The 17,004-nt window shown below is 28.2% G+C and overlaps 1 protein-coding gene across 1 annotated transcript in view; it reads right to left on the minus strand.

Moving 5' to 3' along the window:
* LOC101241294 (serine/threonine-protein phosphatase 6 regulatory ankyrin repeat subunit B) overlaps positions 1 to 17,004 on the minus strand; it is a 56,288-nt gene that overhangs the window by 11,250 nt on the left and 28,034 nt on the right. Inside the window, exons 9-10 of the mRNA XM_065807323.1 lie at positions 1,065 to 1,208; positions 660 to 849 (exon numbers count right to left, since the gene is read on the minus strand). Of these exons, the coding sequence (XP_065663395.1) occupies positions 660 to 849; positions 1,065 to 1,208 (334 nt within the window). The remainder of the gene's footprint in view (positions 1 to 659; positions 850 to 1,064; positions 1,209 to 17,004) is intronic.

The raw sequence follows: 17,004 nt of genomic DNA on the forward strand, positions 1-17,004 counted from the left end.
ACAACCATTTTTGAAACAACAACCAACTTTTGAAACAACTAACCATATTGTATAATATTAAAGTGATAAAGTGGTTGATTATGTTTTTGGGTCTAAATTTGTGATTTGAATGTTTTTATAAAAAAAAAGCAATAATTGAAAGAAAATAAATTATTAGATTTTCAAACCATATCTATAAATAAAATTACTATAATATATTGATGGAACAATAAAATCGACTTGCAAAAATCGACTAAATAAATGCGCAAACTAAGTTGGCGCATTAGTAGCGTAAAATAAGAAGATTTCAAGAAAATTCTAAATAACTTCAACGCACTGGAGGAGGTAGTAAATAAAACTTTAAATAAAAATGAATATGATTTTTTCTATGTACTCATCAAAATGCACCAGAAATCAAATAACGAGCTTCAATAATCAAAAATTATGCAGAAATGGCGGGGGCTAATATATATATATATATATATATATATATATATATATATATATATATATATATATATATATATATATATATATATATATATATATATATATATATATATATATATATATATATATATATATATATATATATATATATATATATATATATATATATATATATAGATATATATATGTATATATATATATATAGCTATATATTATTTAGACATTTATACTCTTCTAGGCTAGGGTTTTTTTCAGCTTGTGCTAGCTTTGAGTTAGATAAAACTTTCTTGCTGTCAATAACATGATTTTTCTCTCTATACTTTTGATGGTATTGAAAAACAAGATGACAGTAATGAAGATTTTTAGACCTAGCATAATCAAAAGGAGTGAAGCCCTGTTTGTCTTTTAGATCAAGCGAAGCTAAAATAGAAATGAAATATATGTAACAAATAAATAAAAAAGTTTTTAAAGAACCTTAAAAAAATATAAAGAACTCATAACAATTTTAGTCATAAATGTATAACTTTGTGAAACAAACAGGTACTCACTGTTCAATTAAGTAAAAAAATTTGATTTAAATATATAGATATTTTCTTTAAAAAACAACTTTCAATTTTTACATAAAAAATCTTCACCTCCTTTATTCAACAACATGTCTATAATTTGCCCATGGCCGCATATACAAGCTAAATGTAATGGTGTTCTTCCCATTAAATCAATAGAATTCAAAAAGTCATTACCACATATTTGTAAATACTCTTTTAAAGCTTCACATGCCCCTGATAAAAAAAAAAAGTAATAAAAATTCAAAAAATACAACATCATCACTATATATTATTGTTGAATTTAACGCTGCTGTTGTTACTCATTTGTGCGCGTTTGTACGGAGTTTTATAAAAAAGATTTATCATACTTGGCCTTTTAATATTTCTCTTTATATATTTGACCATGTGATGAGGTATCCTTAAATCTGTTAACATCTACTTAATCAGTAATAAGCTTGAAATCTTTGCTTCATCAGCTTAATTAATGATAAGATCAAAAACTTTTTAATTTGATGACTTCTGTACAGAAAGTTTAAACAATTACAGAATTTTCGGTTTAATCTTCGGTTTTTCTTGAATAAAAATCTAACGGAAATAGATATCAAAATAATTTTTTTTTCTAATTTGGTAAATAGGTTATTTGTTAATAGAATAAAAAAAAGTAGGTTTCGACTCATCACTGTTTACTCAGAAATTTCATTAAAAGGTAGGTGATACAAATTAAGATGTGTCACAAAAGTTTAAAAGATTTTATTTAGGATCAATTATTTGCTAATTAATTGATAAATCAGGTGCGAAAATTTATTTTATTATTAAATAAAGTTAAAATGAGTAGTTTACAATCAAAAAATTCATCACAACATCATCAGACAGCTTTTAATTCATTAATAATCAACTTGAAATATTGTAAATTTCAAATTAATTTCAATTGCATGCAAATGGGTCGACAAGTTATTGGTATGGCAAGGACAAAAAATCACACAAATATTCAAATAGGCAAAATACTTCATGTTTCTGAACATTGCGTTCAAAAAACTATCAAAATCTGGGAACTTACCAAGGACGTCTCCAACATGCCGCGTACTGGGAGACCATCCAAACTCAGCAACCATGACAAAAGTGGTATATTCAGAATGAGCAGAGAAAACTCAGCTACAAAAAGCTAGCACAAATCTTCAACAAGTCAAAAAATAATCCAAAAGTTAGCAGAGAGCACGTGAGACAAATATTATTGGACAAAGGTATTGGAATGTACATAGCTGCTAGAAAACCTATTCTTTCAATCACGGATAAATGTAAACGACGAGTGTGGTCCAAAGAAAGGCTGGACTGGTCTGTAGAAAGTTATTTGGAGAGATGAAGCTAATTTTCAAGTCATAAACCGCAAGGAAAAAATCTATATCAAAAGATTTGCAACTGAGAAATATTCAGACAGGTTTTTGCAACATTGTCGACAAGGCAGTGGAGGTTCGGTTGGCATCTGAGGATGTTTTTCTCACAAAGGTATAGGCTTCTGCGAGCTGTAAGAAGGCCGAATTAATCAATACACCTACAAGAACACATTGGAAACGTGTTTAGTTCCATCAATCAGACACTTGTATGGCAGAAGCAATTCATCTTTCAACAAGACGGGGCTTCAGCTCACATAGCTCACTCAATCAAAGAATATTTTTTGAAAAAAAAATTCAATGTGATACCCTGGTGCCCTAGATCACCAGATCTCAACCCAATTGAAAATATTTGGTCTTGGATCAACAATCAACTGACATACCATGAAATTCAATCAACTCAGCATTTGAAATAACTTTTGAATGAGTACTGGCTGAAGGTACCTCGCATGATGTGCATGAAATTAGTTGAATCAATGCATAAACGAGTTTATCTTTGCTATAAAAACAAAGGAGGACACTTTAAATATTAATTTTGCGCTTTTTTTTTTCATTTTTTGTTTGAATGTTGCAATTCGTTTAAACTTTTGTGCTTCTTATTTTTCCTATATGATTTTTTGTAATTGTTTTTTTCTAACTAAAAATTAAAATTGTTATAATATGTTCATATTCATTTTAAAGCTAATTACTTTTTCTTTAATAAATAAAAAAAAATTAATTCGATAACATTTTACAGGTTTTTTTAATTAAACCAAACATACTTGATAAAAATTTAGCAATCGTTGAAAACTTTCGTGAATAGCTGTAGTAATTCTGTAGCCTTTGTTTTAAAGAATAAACCTGTAGCCTTTATTTTAAAGAATAAACCTGTAGCCTTTATTTTAAAGAATAAACTGTAGCCTTTATTTTAAAGAACAAACTGTAGCCTTTATTTTAAAGAATAAACCTTTTATTTTTAAATTAGTATAGTAACTTTTAAAGCCAGGTATTCATGCATTTTAATAATAACTCAATTCAAGCCCTTTGTCAATTGTATTGGGTTGAGGAATAATTCATGAGCGTTTTTTTCAAATTTAAAAATGCACGCAGAAATAAAATGCATTGGCAAAATGTTTTATGTTGTTTGAAAGAGAATGTTTTGCTCTACAAGATAGTGTGTTTTGATTTGTTAGTTTTTTTTATTTTTGTGTATTTTCAGATCATTAAAATGGAATGTCAAGTGGACAAAACTGAGCATTTTCGACACCATTTGCTTTTTGCATTTAATCGAGGTGTTAAGGCCGCCGAAGCTGCTCATGAGATTTGTGCTGTGTATGGAGAAGGAGCAATGCCTGAAAGTACCGCCCGCCGTTGGTTTTCGCGCTTCAAAAATGGGAATTTTGACCTCAAGGACGGATAACACACCGGTCGACCAATTGAGTTCGACAAAGAGCGATTGAATCAACTTCTTCACGAAAATCCACGTCAAACGACTAGAGAATTGGCGGAGTAGATGGATTGTGATCAAAAAACTGTGGTGAACCACCTTCACTCAATGGGCAAGGTTCAGAAACTCGGCGCTTGGTGCCACACACTTTGAGCAAAAACAAAAATCAACGTTCCACAATCGCCGCCGGTTTGCTCGCTCGACATCGCTCAACACATGGTCACAAACAGCGTTTTCTTTACCGCATTGTCACTGGCGATGAAAAATGGTGCCTTTACGTCAATATGAAGCAGCGAAAAGAATGGCTCAGCCCCAAAAAACAAGCGACTCCGCGAGCAAAAAAAGACCTTCATCCTCGAAAGATCATGTTGTGTGTATGGTGGGATTGGGAAGGCATAATTCATTACGAACTGCTTGAGTGCAACCAAACAGTCAATGCGGAGCTCTACGTTCAACAACTGCACCGACTCAACGAAGCAATTCAGCAAAAAAGACCAAATAGGCGAAATGGCGTTCTTCTGCAACACGACAAAGCCCGTCCTCACATCGCCAATATGACCAAAGCCGCAATTCAAGAACTCGAATGGGAAGTGCTGCCTCATCCTTCATACTCTCCAGACTTGGCGCCATCAGATTTTCATCTGTTTCGATCGCTTTCGAACGCTTTGCGCGGTGTATCATTCAATAATGACGTGGAATTGAGGACTTGGTTGGACGAATTCTTTGAGTCAAGACCAGGAGATTTCTATCGCCGAGGCATCGAAAAACTTATTGAACGATGGGAGGAAGTCGTAAACAACAACGGAGAGTATATTATTGATTAAATCGTTGAAGTTTTTTTGTTTAAAATAAATTTGAAAAAAACGCTCATGAATTATTCCTCAACCCAATATTTAAAGTATATTATTCTGTAATTTTTAAAAATTAGAAGACAAAGAAAGGTCAAACTCTTGATGAAGTTAATGTTTATCTCCAAAACCCTCGCATCTCACACGGTCAACTCTATGTTGCATGTTAAAGAACAAGATCATTCAATACCTTATTTTAAAAAAATTAAAGAAAATCTGTTTGCTTTTATAATATAAAAAACCAGGTCATTTGATCGTTTGTTTTTTTAAAGTTGTTAAACATTTATTATGAGGTATGTCATTAAACAAATATTACAAAAATAAGGTTGTATTTATAAATGTTTCTTATATATTTTTCTTAATTTATATATTTAATTATATTTATGTTTCTATGTTTGTGATGTGTTATAATGTTATGTGTTTATAGTTTGTAAGTGGTTATTATGATGTTTGCATAGTTTCAAATTGTTGTGACTTGGCTTAGTTTACAGTAAGAGTGTTGAACTTGCTAGCCAAGTGGCGTACTTTGATATAATGTAACTTGGCTTTGTTGAGAGCAAGAATGTTGTCCATGCCAGTAAAGTGGTGTACTGTCATGATGAAACACATAAATTAAATCTGTTTGTAATTAGTGTATTCATAAAATGTGTTGAAAAATATTTTTGAAAGAATGTGTTTATAAGAACTTTTTTCTTATTTGTATGCGTATATTTATTATTAAAGTGATTCACAAGTCCTGAGACAAATTAAAGTAATAGCTCAGCATTACGTAAATAAAAATTTGAGCAAAATTGCTAAAAGCAATTTGTCTAAAAATGCTGAGTAAAAGCAATAGCTTTTTTTTATTCACAAAATGTATGTATGTGTTTAAATTATAACATAAGTTTTGAGTTAATTAAAATTACCAATGTTTGTTACTGTTATGTTATTTGTTAACTTTGTGATGTTATTGTTGTGTTGTTTTGTGTTGATAGATGACTTGGTTTACTTTTATGTTAGTGTCCTTAGTTTAACATTTTTGGTCTTCGAATGAATAAATAGAATACATAACAAATTAATGCGTATTAAGTGTATTCAATTAATAATTTTGTTTTATATTCTTCGTTAAGATCATATTATAATTGAAGTAAGTATAGATAATACTTACATATACAACATTTTTATTAGATATAAAGTAGAAAGGATCACTCCTATTAATTTTTTAAATTGTTTACATTTTGTTTGTTTTAGGTTTTCTTATAGCTTTATTTTTTTTGTAGCAGTTTTTATTATTTTATTTTTTAGAAGGAAAATAGGGGTATGGATGAGGTCTAATTATTTTTTATGCAACAAAAAAGTTATACTAATGCTATTTCCATGAAATTGGTTATTACTACTTTGAAATTTCTGTGATGCTATTAACTATTTTTATTCTTTTTTAGAAAATGTCAAAAAATAAATTAAAATTTTGTGCCAACACTGACATGGCATGTCACATGTTATTGTATGTAAAGGTTAAATTTTGTTATGAGGATTACAGTTTTCATGACAAAAATGAAGGTAAAGAGTATTATTTGTATATATTTATTTTGTTTACTTTGAATCTTTTTAAATTTTCTCGCGTTATTTTTTAAATTTTTGTTTGCACATGTTTATTGTTTGCATATATGTTTTTTTGAAAAGTATGTGTATGTGGTAATATGTGCTTTATAGTTGTTTTATAAATGTGTTTGAATATATATATAAGGTATATATTTAACCTTATTTACATATTTAAACACATTTATTGTGTTTATGGTTGGTACATATGTTTATATTATGTTGTTTCCATGTTTTCAAAGTGTTATGACTTGGTAAACATGTAGAGCAAGATTTGTCAACCTTGCCAGCCAAGTGATGTACTTATAACAGAGGGTTACACAACAGTGTTTAGTGTCAAACTGTTACTGCTTTACTTATGTTCTGTTATATATGAATGTTATGTTACTTAAGTTATGTTATATGCATATTATATTAACTTATGGTGTGTGCTATTGTTGTGTGTTGTTGCTGTGATGTTATTTTTTTGATATCTTTTGAGTTGATAGACATTTGGCTTACCTTCACATTGGTGTCTATTGTTAAAAATGATAAATAGGTAATTTTATTATTAAAAATCACTGCTTTTAATCATTCACTAAAAGCCAAGACAAATTATTTTGCCATATATACAATTTGTTTTATCTCAATTTGATTTCTTGTCTTTAGCGCAGTTTACTACATGATTTTGCTATAAATATTTTGGAATCATGATGTTCCAGCATAAATTATTTTGTAAAAGCTAACATGAAATAATAATATTTTACAACTACTACTCTGGTAAATCACAACAGCTTCTTTTTTCATTTTTTGTATGTAATATTTTTCTTATTTATTTACTTATTCGTTACATTTTTAATTTTAGATTTATCAGATGATGTATTTATGTGGTATGGAAGAACAAAATATTGTATAGTTTTGTGAATTTTTTAAAAACGTTTACTAATAATTTTTTTGAGGAAATAATATTTAAGTTTGCAAAAAAAGGGTTTACAACGTTTTTTTTTAATTTTTCTGTGTTAGCAGTATGTTTATTATTAAAACTGCATGTTTTTAAATATTTTTTTATTATTATTTGCTAATTTTTTTTCAAACATCTCCTAGCTGATATAAATATATTTTTAAAATCATAAGATTATTGTATAATTTACTTTAAATGACAGTCTGTTGTATATAAAAATTATTTGTGTGTGCTATTTAGAGTAGAAAAAAAATTATATAGGAAAGGTTACAATCTTCAGGATTCGTTTAAGATTTTTTGTTACTACTCTCAATCAAAAGTAAAGTTTAAATGGATGATACTATGCTAGAAGCAGATATTAGTTTAGAAAATGGAAATGTTAATAGACAAGTAAATCGTCGCAGAAATGAAAGAGATAGGCTTAGGCAAGATGAAATTAATAATCGACAAAATGCTAGAAATGCTGCTTGGCAAGCAGCAAATAATTCGAACCCAAATGAGGAGAGCTTGGTTAGGCAAGTTAAAAATAATTGTCGCAGAAATGAAAGAGATAGGCTTAGGCAAAATGAAATTAATAATCAACAAAATGCTAGAATTGCTGCTAGATACGAAAGAATGCATTGTATAGCAAGAAGTAATACTATTCTAGATAATTATTATTTAGAAGAAATGAATTATATTTCAAATTTCCTGATAAAACACATTTTTTATGTTGCCATAATGGAAAGGTAGTTTTGTCACAACCTTCACCATTTCCACAAGATTTAGAAGGTTTATTTAAAGGAAACTATGCAAATAGAAATGCCGATCTGAATTTTTTTAAATATATTAGAAGTTTATAATGCCTGTCTTTCTTTTGCTTCATTTAAAGCTAATGTAGTTCAACCCATGAATCATGGGCCGCCATGTTTTAGAATATGTGGTCAAGTTTTTCAGCATATAGGTAATCTTAGGCCAAATCAAGATGTTCCGCCGACATATTGCCAACTATACATCTATAATCCACTTGCAGCAGTAAATTTTAGAATGCAACAAAGTGGTAATGATCTTTGCTTAAATGATTTAATGTTTCAATTGAAAACTATAATTAGTGAAGAGAACCCATTTGCTCTTGTATTTAAAAACATGGCTGAAGTGGAAGATGAAAAAATTCGTCGAGCAACTCTAGAAGGTCGCTCAGTGTCAGTTGTAAAAATGTCTTTACTTGAAGGGCAAGATAAACGTCGCTATAATCTCCCTTCACATAATGAAGTTTCAGTTGTATTTGTTGGTGAAGATGGTGCACCACCTGCATCCAGGGAAGTTGTTATTTATCCAAGAGGTCATCCTCCTAAAACTATATCAAGTATGCCTGCCAACTTAGATCCTATGGTTTATCCTATATTTTTTCCAAGGGGTGAAGCTGGTTGGCATAATCAATTGGTTCACAACCCTGAACATGCTACATTGGTTAGAAATCATGTTACATTATCTCAGTATTACAATTATAAACTTTCAGTTAGATAATTTTTTTCTTCACTCTTTTATGGCAAAAAGACTGTTTCAGCAATATGCTGTTGATGCGTATGTTAAAATTGAAGGCCAGCGCCTTGCTTTCATCAAAAATAACCAAAACAAACTGAGAAACGAGCAGTACGATGCCTTACACGAACATGTAAACAACCTTGGAAATGATCATAATGTTAGACCAGGGTGTGTTGTAATTTTGCCATTAACTTTTGTAGGAAGTCCTAGAGCTTTAAAAGAAAACTTTGAAGATGCTATGGCTATAATTAAAAAGTATGGTAAACCAGATCTTTTTATTACTTTCACTTGCAACCCAAAATGGCGCGAGGTAACTAAAAATTTATATCCAGGTCAGACAGCAAATGATAGACTTGGTTACTCGAATATTTAAACTCAAATTAAATAATCTTCTCAATGACATTTTTAAGCACGGTGTATTAGGGAAAGTTGTAACACATGTTCAGGTTATTGAATTTCAAAAGTGTGGTTTGCCACATGTTCATATTTTACTTCACTTTGCAAATGATGATAAGCTTGAAACAGCACATAATATCAATAACTTAATATCTGCAGCAATTCCAGATCCGATTGTTAATCATGATTTTTATGACATAGTTAAAACGTGCATGATTCACGGTCCATGTGGCATACTGAATCCAAATTCTCCCTGCATGAAAGTTGGGGTGTGCAGCAAAAACTATCCTAAAGAATTTAATGCTAACAAAGTAGCAGTTCATAATGGTTATCCCCGCTATAGACGTTGTGATAATGGTTTGGTTATCAATATCAAAGGTAACAATGTAGATAACTGCTGGGTGGTACCTTACAATATATGGTTATCAAAGAAATATCAAGGTCACATTAATGCTGAAGATTGAATGTCTGTTAAGGCTGTTAAATATTTGTACAAAAACATATACAAGGGTCACAACTGTGCCAATATTTTAATAAATGAACAAATTAATCATGATGAAGTAAACACTTTTTTAGATTGTCCTTATGTTAGTGCACCTGAAGCATTGTGGCGAATTTTCGAGTATCCAATTAGTCATATGTCACACACTATTATACGCCTTAAAGTTCATCTACCTGAAAATCAATTAGGGTATATTAGAGAAGGAGCAGAACAAATGGCTTTAGATCGTGCAGCTCAATGTGATACGCACCTAATGGCATGGTTTAAGTTAAATACTGAAAATGAAAGAGCACATTGCTATTCGTATGTAGACATTCCTTATCACTTTATATTTGATGATAAACATTGTAAATGGAAGGTTAGACAAAGAGGTGGTAATAAGGTGATAGTAAGAATGTATAAAGTTAATCCAACTGGAGAATTATTTTTTCTAAAACTGAAAATATGAGAGTACAAGATGGGGAAGGTGAATTTTCCCAATGGCTACTAAAACTTGGGAATGGAACAATACCTGTCAAAGAGGAGGATCCTTTTAAAGGATGCACTGAAATACCAAATCAGTGCATTATTAGTAAAATGAATTGATTGTTGAAAAGATTTTTGGAGATGCTGAACAAAATGATTATTCTAAACGTCTGATTTTAACACCAACTAATGTTGATTCATTATCAATCAATGAAGAAGTGCTTGAATGTCTGCCGGGTGAGGTCAGAATTTATTTAAGTGCTGATCAAATTGATATTGATGACCTTAATGAAAGAAATAACTTTCCTGTTGAGTTTTTGAACAGCTTAATTCCTTCAGGTATGCCACCTCATTGTTTAAAATTGAAAATTGGTTGTGTAATTATGCTACTTAGAAATTCAGATCTCAAAGCTGGCTTATGCAATGGTACTCGAATGAAAGTTTGTGCTCTTCAAAATAATTATATTGATGCAGAGGTTTTTTGACAGGTGTTTCTGGTGGTAAACTGGTTTTTGTTCCCCAAATTCAGTTGGCTTCATCAGATTTTAGTTTACCTTTTGTTCTGAAACGCCGTCAGTTTCCCGTCAGATTGACTTATTCAATGACAATTAATAAAAGTCAAGGTCAAACATTTGATAGAGTTGGGGTATATCTCAAAAAAAACGTGTTTCTCTCATGGTCAACTATATGTTGCATTTTCAAGAACTAGAGCATTTAATAGTTTGTTTTTCGAAATTGATAAAAATCTCATTAAAGGTATGGTAGGTGAAAAGTGTTACACAAATAATGTTATATTTTCTAATGTTCTTAATTTATAGTCTTTAGATTTTCATTTTGAAAATTTACTGTTTGTAGGTTGTGAGCACATTTTGTATGTATAACTTTATTTATTATTTTAATTTTTTTTTTTTTCATAGTTTTTGATAAATATATCTGTCATTTAATATTGTTATAAAATGTGTTTATATGTGTTATATAAAATCATATTTGTTTATAGCTGTATATATGTTTAAATTATGTTGTTTCCATGTTTGCAAAGTGGTGTGACTTGGTATTATGTTGAGCAAGATTGATAACTTTGTCAGCCAAGCGGTGTACTTATAGCAGAGGTGTGACTTGGCAGCATTTAGTGCCAGGCAGTGTTACTGCTTTAGAGCTAGGTTGTGTTGTCCAGCCTTTTTTAATTATTCTGGAAACACATAATGTCTGCTAATGTTTAGAGTAATATGGATGAGAGAGTATGCAACCTTGATCTTTAAATCTAGAGTGCTTTGATGTCCTAAATTTGAAGTAATTGAATAACTAATATTGAATATAAAAACAAATATACTTTTATGTATTTATATGTTTAGTAAAAAGATAAATATAGTTAACTCTAAATTGGTTTTTTAATTTTGCTTTTCATATTTTAATTTGGTTTGTTATTTTCACTGGATTTTAGGATCAAGAGTGCAAATATGCTATTGTTATGTGTTATTGTTGTTATGATGTTTTGTGTTGATAGACAGCTTGGCTTACTTTTTGTCTATTGTTAAAAATGAATAACAAGTAGTTTCATTATTTATTTACTAAAAGCCAAGACAATATTTTACTAAAAATGCAATTTATATCTTAATTTGATTTTTTTTTTTTTAGTATTGTTAATCCTTTTGTACTTTGATACAGATTTTATAGTGACATTTTCGATAAATGTTTTTATTAACTGCAATGTCAAAATAGGTTTCTTTAAATAGGTAAACCGATTTTCAGTTTTTATGTTTTTTTTTTTTTTTTTTTTTTTTTTAATTATGATATCATAATTCCAAATTTTTTTTTTAAGATTTACGATTGATGCATTTATACGACTTAATTGTAAATATACGATCCTTTTATTGTAAATTTTTGTTAGTTAAAATGATATAAATATATGCAATTAGTTCAATTTTTTTTTAAATTTTTTCTATTTTATGCCTACTAATTTGTTGTACGTAACTTAGGGGATCTTTTTAAACGGGGGGTCGTAACTAAAAACAAACTAAGAGCGTTTAAAAACATGGAAAATATTGTAGTTTTGCGCATTTGTCAAATACCGAGTTACTAAAATTTTATAACGTGGTTAGCTAATTAATTAGCTTAGTTTGCCTTTGCAACAATTTTGAGGAAAGAAAGAAAAAATTCTTATATATGTAAATCATTGTTTTACATTTTATTATTTTAAAAGATCTTTATCAAAAACTTGATTACTTTTAATAAAAATAACTCTATTCACCTGGCAACCATTAAGGCAAAAACAGGGAGGGACCTCTTTATTAGTGTCAAAACATTTAAGAGAATTAAATTTCGAGTAACAATAGGAATTTTTAGTAAATGGTAGCAAATTACCGTATACTAAAAACTATTGAAACAAAGAGGCCATACAAATAATATAAAAATGGTCTGTGTTGAACAGACTTAACAAGACCCGGGTGCGGTCAGCTTGGTTTACAAACATGAAATTATGCCACATTAAAAACTATGAATGTAACATAACATTTAAAAGCCAATTTAAAACATTTTTGGTAGCTAAATGTGATAGTATATTGTAAGTATAAATGTGATAGTATAGTAAAAAAATTATTTTAAGATTTTTTGGCTCATAAAATGGATTTAAGACTTGATTAATATTGATTGTGGTTTCTTGTTAAACCGCAATAAATAACGGTTAGAAGGCTTATGGCCCATACAGAATATGCAACATAAATATCAAATTTGTATTTAACTCATTCACAAAAAATGGAGTTGAGATAAATTGGTCCAGATATGTTTACTGCACATATTAGTAAATAAACTAATTAGTTGCGTAATGAGTTAAACGTGTACAAAAAGTATATTATTGAATTTTAGGCATTGATTAAAATTGCAAATCATAATGTAATTAATTAAATATGCTAATCATAATGTAATTTGTAATAATGTAATGCCAAAGTTAAATGCCCTTTTACTTTTTGTTACTCTTGGTTGTTTTGTTATGCTTAGTGATGCGCAGTTTTGTTTGTGCGCTGTTAGTTTTTCTTTTGTTCTGGAAATTTGAGATTAGAATTTCCAGACATTTAAAAAAGTATGTTTCTATTATATCTGTTTTATTACATCTTATCATATCTTTCAAGTAGATCATATTCTGTTTAATCAATTTAATTGTTTACATTTTTTATATCTTAACACGTCTATTACCTTTATTAAATTTGTTTTTAAGCATTTTTTTATTTATTTATTTATAAATGTTATAAATTGCACTTCGTATATGTTTGTTGATTTAAATTAACTTTACAATAATAAAATGGTTTAGATGATAATTTTTGTAAATTAATTCAATCCAGAAAGATTAAATATTTATTTTATTATTGAAGTAATTAAAGTAGATTTAAGAAAGAATCGACTTTAATATTTGTTTGCTTTTCTGTTTCGATGACAACAGTATTATTGGAGAAAGTAAGTTAAAAAGCATTATTACTTTTTAAAAAGGAAAAAAAATACTTTTTAATATATCTGTTTTTTTTGAAGTAGGTTTAAAATTTCAGGTTTTTAAAATCTTATATATTATAATCTTAAATATTTTTTAATTCCTTAAAAAATATATCTATGTTGAATTACACCAGGTTATAGAAAATAGTTATAGATTATTGATAAGGTTCTAGACTGTTAGATTAAATAGATCAAAGATCTATTTAATCTGCTTAATAACCTATTACCAAAGTGAAAATTTACTATCAATTGTTTGATTGTTTTTCTGTTTAGTTGACAACAACGAAAAGAGAGGTAGTAAGCTTAAAAGGATTTTTATTTTTTATCAAGTAACTAAAATGTTGTTGACTTTAAAGTAAAACAGTAGGTTTTTATAATTTTATACAATAAGCCCAAGAACTTAGGTCATACTTAAAATTATATTGTCAATAATAAAGAGAAGAAATTTAGTATTCTTAGTAAGACAGCTTTTTATTATTTTATATCAAGTAAGTTTAATTAAGATTTATTTTCTTTAGTTAATCAAGAGAAAATCAAAGGTCGGTTGTCACATTTGAGAAATTGTCCAGGAGAGAGGATATAGTAAAATAATTAGTCTTTTTTGGCCTATTCTTGATGCTTAAATTTATGTTATTTTTTTCATGTTTTATTTAATTTGTCTTAAGGCACATGAAATATAATTTTGACAAAAAATAAATAAAAAGTTAAATAAAAAAAAGTGAAAAGTCATTTCTGGATAACAGGCGTTTTTCCTTTGAACATTGTGGGGACACCAGACCTTTTATATTGACCTAACTTTTTTTCACATTGTCATAGGACAACAGTCTTTATACTTCTGTAGATACTCAAAAAAACTAAAAAGGTTTCATACATAACTCATTTTCACAAAAAACTGGACAAACGACCTTTGTCTTCTTAGGTACAGATATTAAGATTTAAAGTTTATTTTAGTTTATAGTTTTGGTTTAGTTTATAGTTATTTTTAGTTTACTTTTAGTTAGTTTTAGGTAAAAAAATTATAATTATATATTTATTTATATGTAAAAATTGTTTTATCGATTATTCTGAGGTACGTTTTTTGTCTTTAGTGTCTGGTAGAAGCATAACTGGTAGGGTTGTGTTTTAAATTTTATATATTTTGTATGGAGAAATATCTACAATAGGTGAAAGAATTATTTAATATAAATATGACACTTTTAAGCTGTTCACACTTTACTCATATTTTTATTAAAATAAAATATTTCACACGTTTAACCCTTTTTAATTTACTCAATTTTTTTTTATTTTTAGCATCCTCTTCATTCTGTGAAAATGGTGAGGTTATGCTTTATACTTTAATCAAATAAAATTGCAAATATTTATAATTTTTATTATATTCTTCTATTTGTAACTTTAGAGTCGTTAACATTTGAGAGCTTTTGTGATTTTAGATTCACTAACATTTGAACAGTACAGAAATTATCGCTCCCAACACCCAGGGCCTCTTTCGGAGAGGTCCTTCAATAAGTGGTGTAGTAATAGCGGTATGGATAAGCCTTCCTTTAAATGGAGGGCTCATCTATACTGGGGTGTTGGGAGACACCGAAAAAAAAAACAGCAACCAAAAGATTGTAAATGTCTTCTATCAGTGAAGATATTTATAACTTTTTTGTTGCTGCTTTTTCTTCGGTGATTTTTATTTTTTTTAATTTGTAACTTTTTTTTTTTAATTTGTAATTTTTTTTATAATAATATATTATGTTGTATGTTTTATTTGTTTTGGTCTTTTTCAGTCAAAATTTTATTTGTTTTTCACCAATTAAGCTTAAATATAATTAAATTGACTCATTACCCAATTATCATAATATAATGATGCTACATTCTATTGGTAAAAATAATTAATTGGTAGTTTAATTTATTGAAAACACTGCTTTTAAAATTTACTATAAGCCAAGACTATTTAGCTATATAAATGCAATTTATTTATATCTCTATTTGATTTTTTACCTTTAATGTTTTTAGTTTGGCTCCTTGAAGCATTTGTTTTTTTGCTTTTTAATAAAAATATTTTAAATCTATTGTAATGTCTTTTAAATTTAACTAAAGTTTACTAAAAGCCAACGTGAAATAACGTCATAAAACAACACCGACAAGCTGCATCATGACAGCAGTTTAAGTATGACAACAGGCTACCGAAAAGCAGGTAAATTGTTTTCCAGTTTTTTTTTCTTTTTTTTTCTTTTATGTCTACTTATCTGTTACAATTTTTATTTTAGGTTTGTCATATGACGCATTAATGCAATATAAAAGATCAAAGTTTACATATTTTTTTTAATTTGTTATACACATGTTTGACTGTAAATTAAATTTTTTTTGTTTCAAACGTATTTGTACTCGATTGCTTAGTTATTTTTTATAAATTTATTTAGTTGTGTGCATTTAACATTTTAAAGACAACGGGGATACCGAAAAATTATTAACTCCTGTATAATTTATGTTCACTTCTTATTATTTAATTCTTATTCAATCTTATTAATTAATTAAAGTTCATTTATAAAAAATATAACAAGAATTAAGCTTTAGTTTTTTGTCACTTTAAAGCAATATGAAGTGTTATTATTTTGTGTCAGTAACTAAAAACGCATTGTGTTAAACTTAGTAATGTCGAGGAAAATGGCTCTGCCGTACACACTGATATGACCTATGTCAGTTGTAAATTACTCAAATAATGTTAAACAATTGGTAAATTATATACCTCCTCATACTTTTTATGTTAATTTGACAGATGGTTTAATTTTTTCAATTTGAAGGCGTTTTTCTAAAAGGGTATTAGTTAATGTTTCGCAACTTTGAATTGTGGAAAACAGCCACTATAAATTAATTATGTAACAGACCGACCATAACCCGTATTACGGGTTGCTTTCTGCGAGTTTATAAGTATTTTTGATACGTTTTTATGTTGAATATAATTTTTTTTTTTTTTAATTTTTTTTTTAAGTTTATGTTTTTATTTTATCTCAAGAAAAATATGTTTTTTGTTTCTTAAGTGAATCTCTTTATTTTTTATCTTTAAAGTTATTGTTTTGAAAGAATATATTGAATGGATATATTGATTGGATATATTAAATGGATATATTGAAAGAATATATTGAAAGGATATATTGAAAGGATATATTGAAAGAATATATTGAAAGGACATATTGAAAGAATATATTGAAAGGATATATTGAAAGGATATATTGAAAGAATATATTGAAAGAATATATTGAAAAGATATATCGGCCATTTTCGCTTTGTTTTTTATATTTACGTTTTTTTTATATGTGAATGGAAACCATTTATACTTTTATCACCTTTAGTACAATCTAGACAGTTTCCATTTGCATTAAGTATCGATTTTTGGTGCAAACTTTTAATAACTCATTTGCCTAACTCGACAGTAAAAACATGAATTTGTTAAGAGTTTTTTTTATAGAAAAGCTTTTATAAAAAATATGGCCAGTT

Source organism: Hydra vulgaris, chromosome 10 (genome assembly GCF_038396675.1).
Source record: "Hydra vulgaris chromosome 10, alternate assembly HydraT2T_AEP".
In the NCBI taxonomy this organism is placed as follows: domain Eukaryota; kingdom Metazoa; phylum Cnidaria; class Hydrozoa; order Anthoathecata; family Hydridae; genus Hydra; species Hydra vulgaris.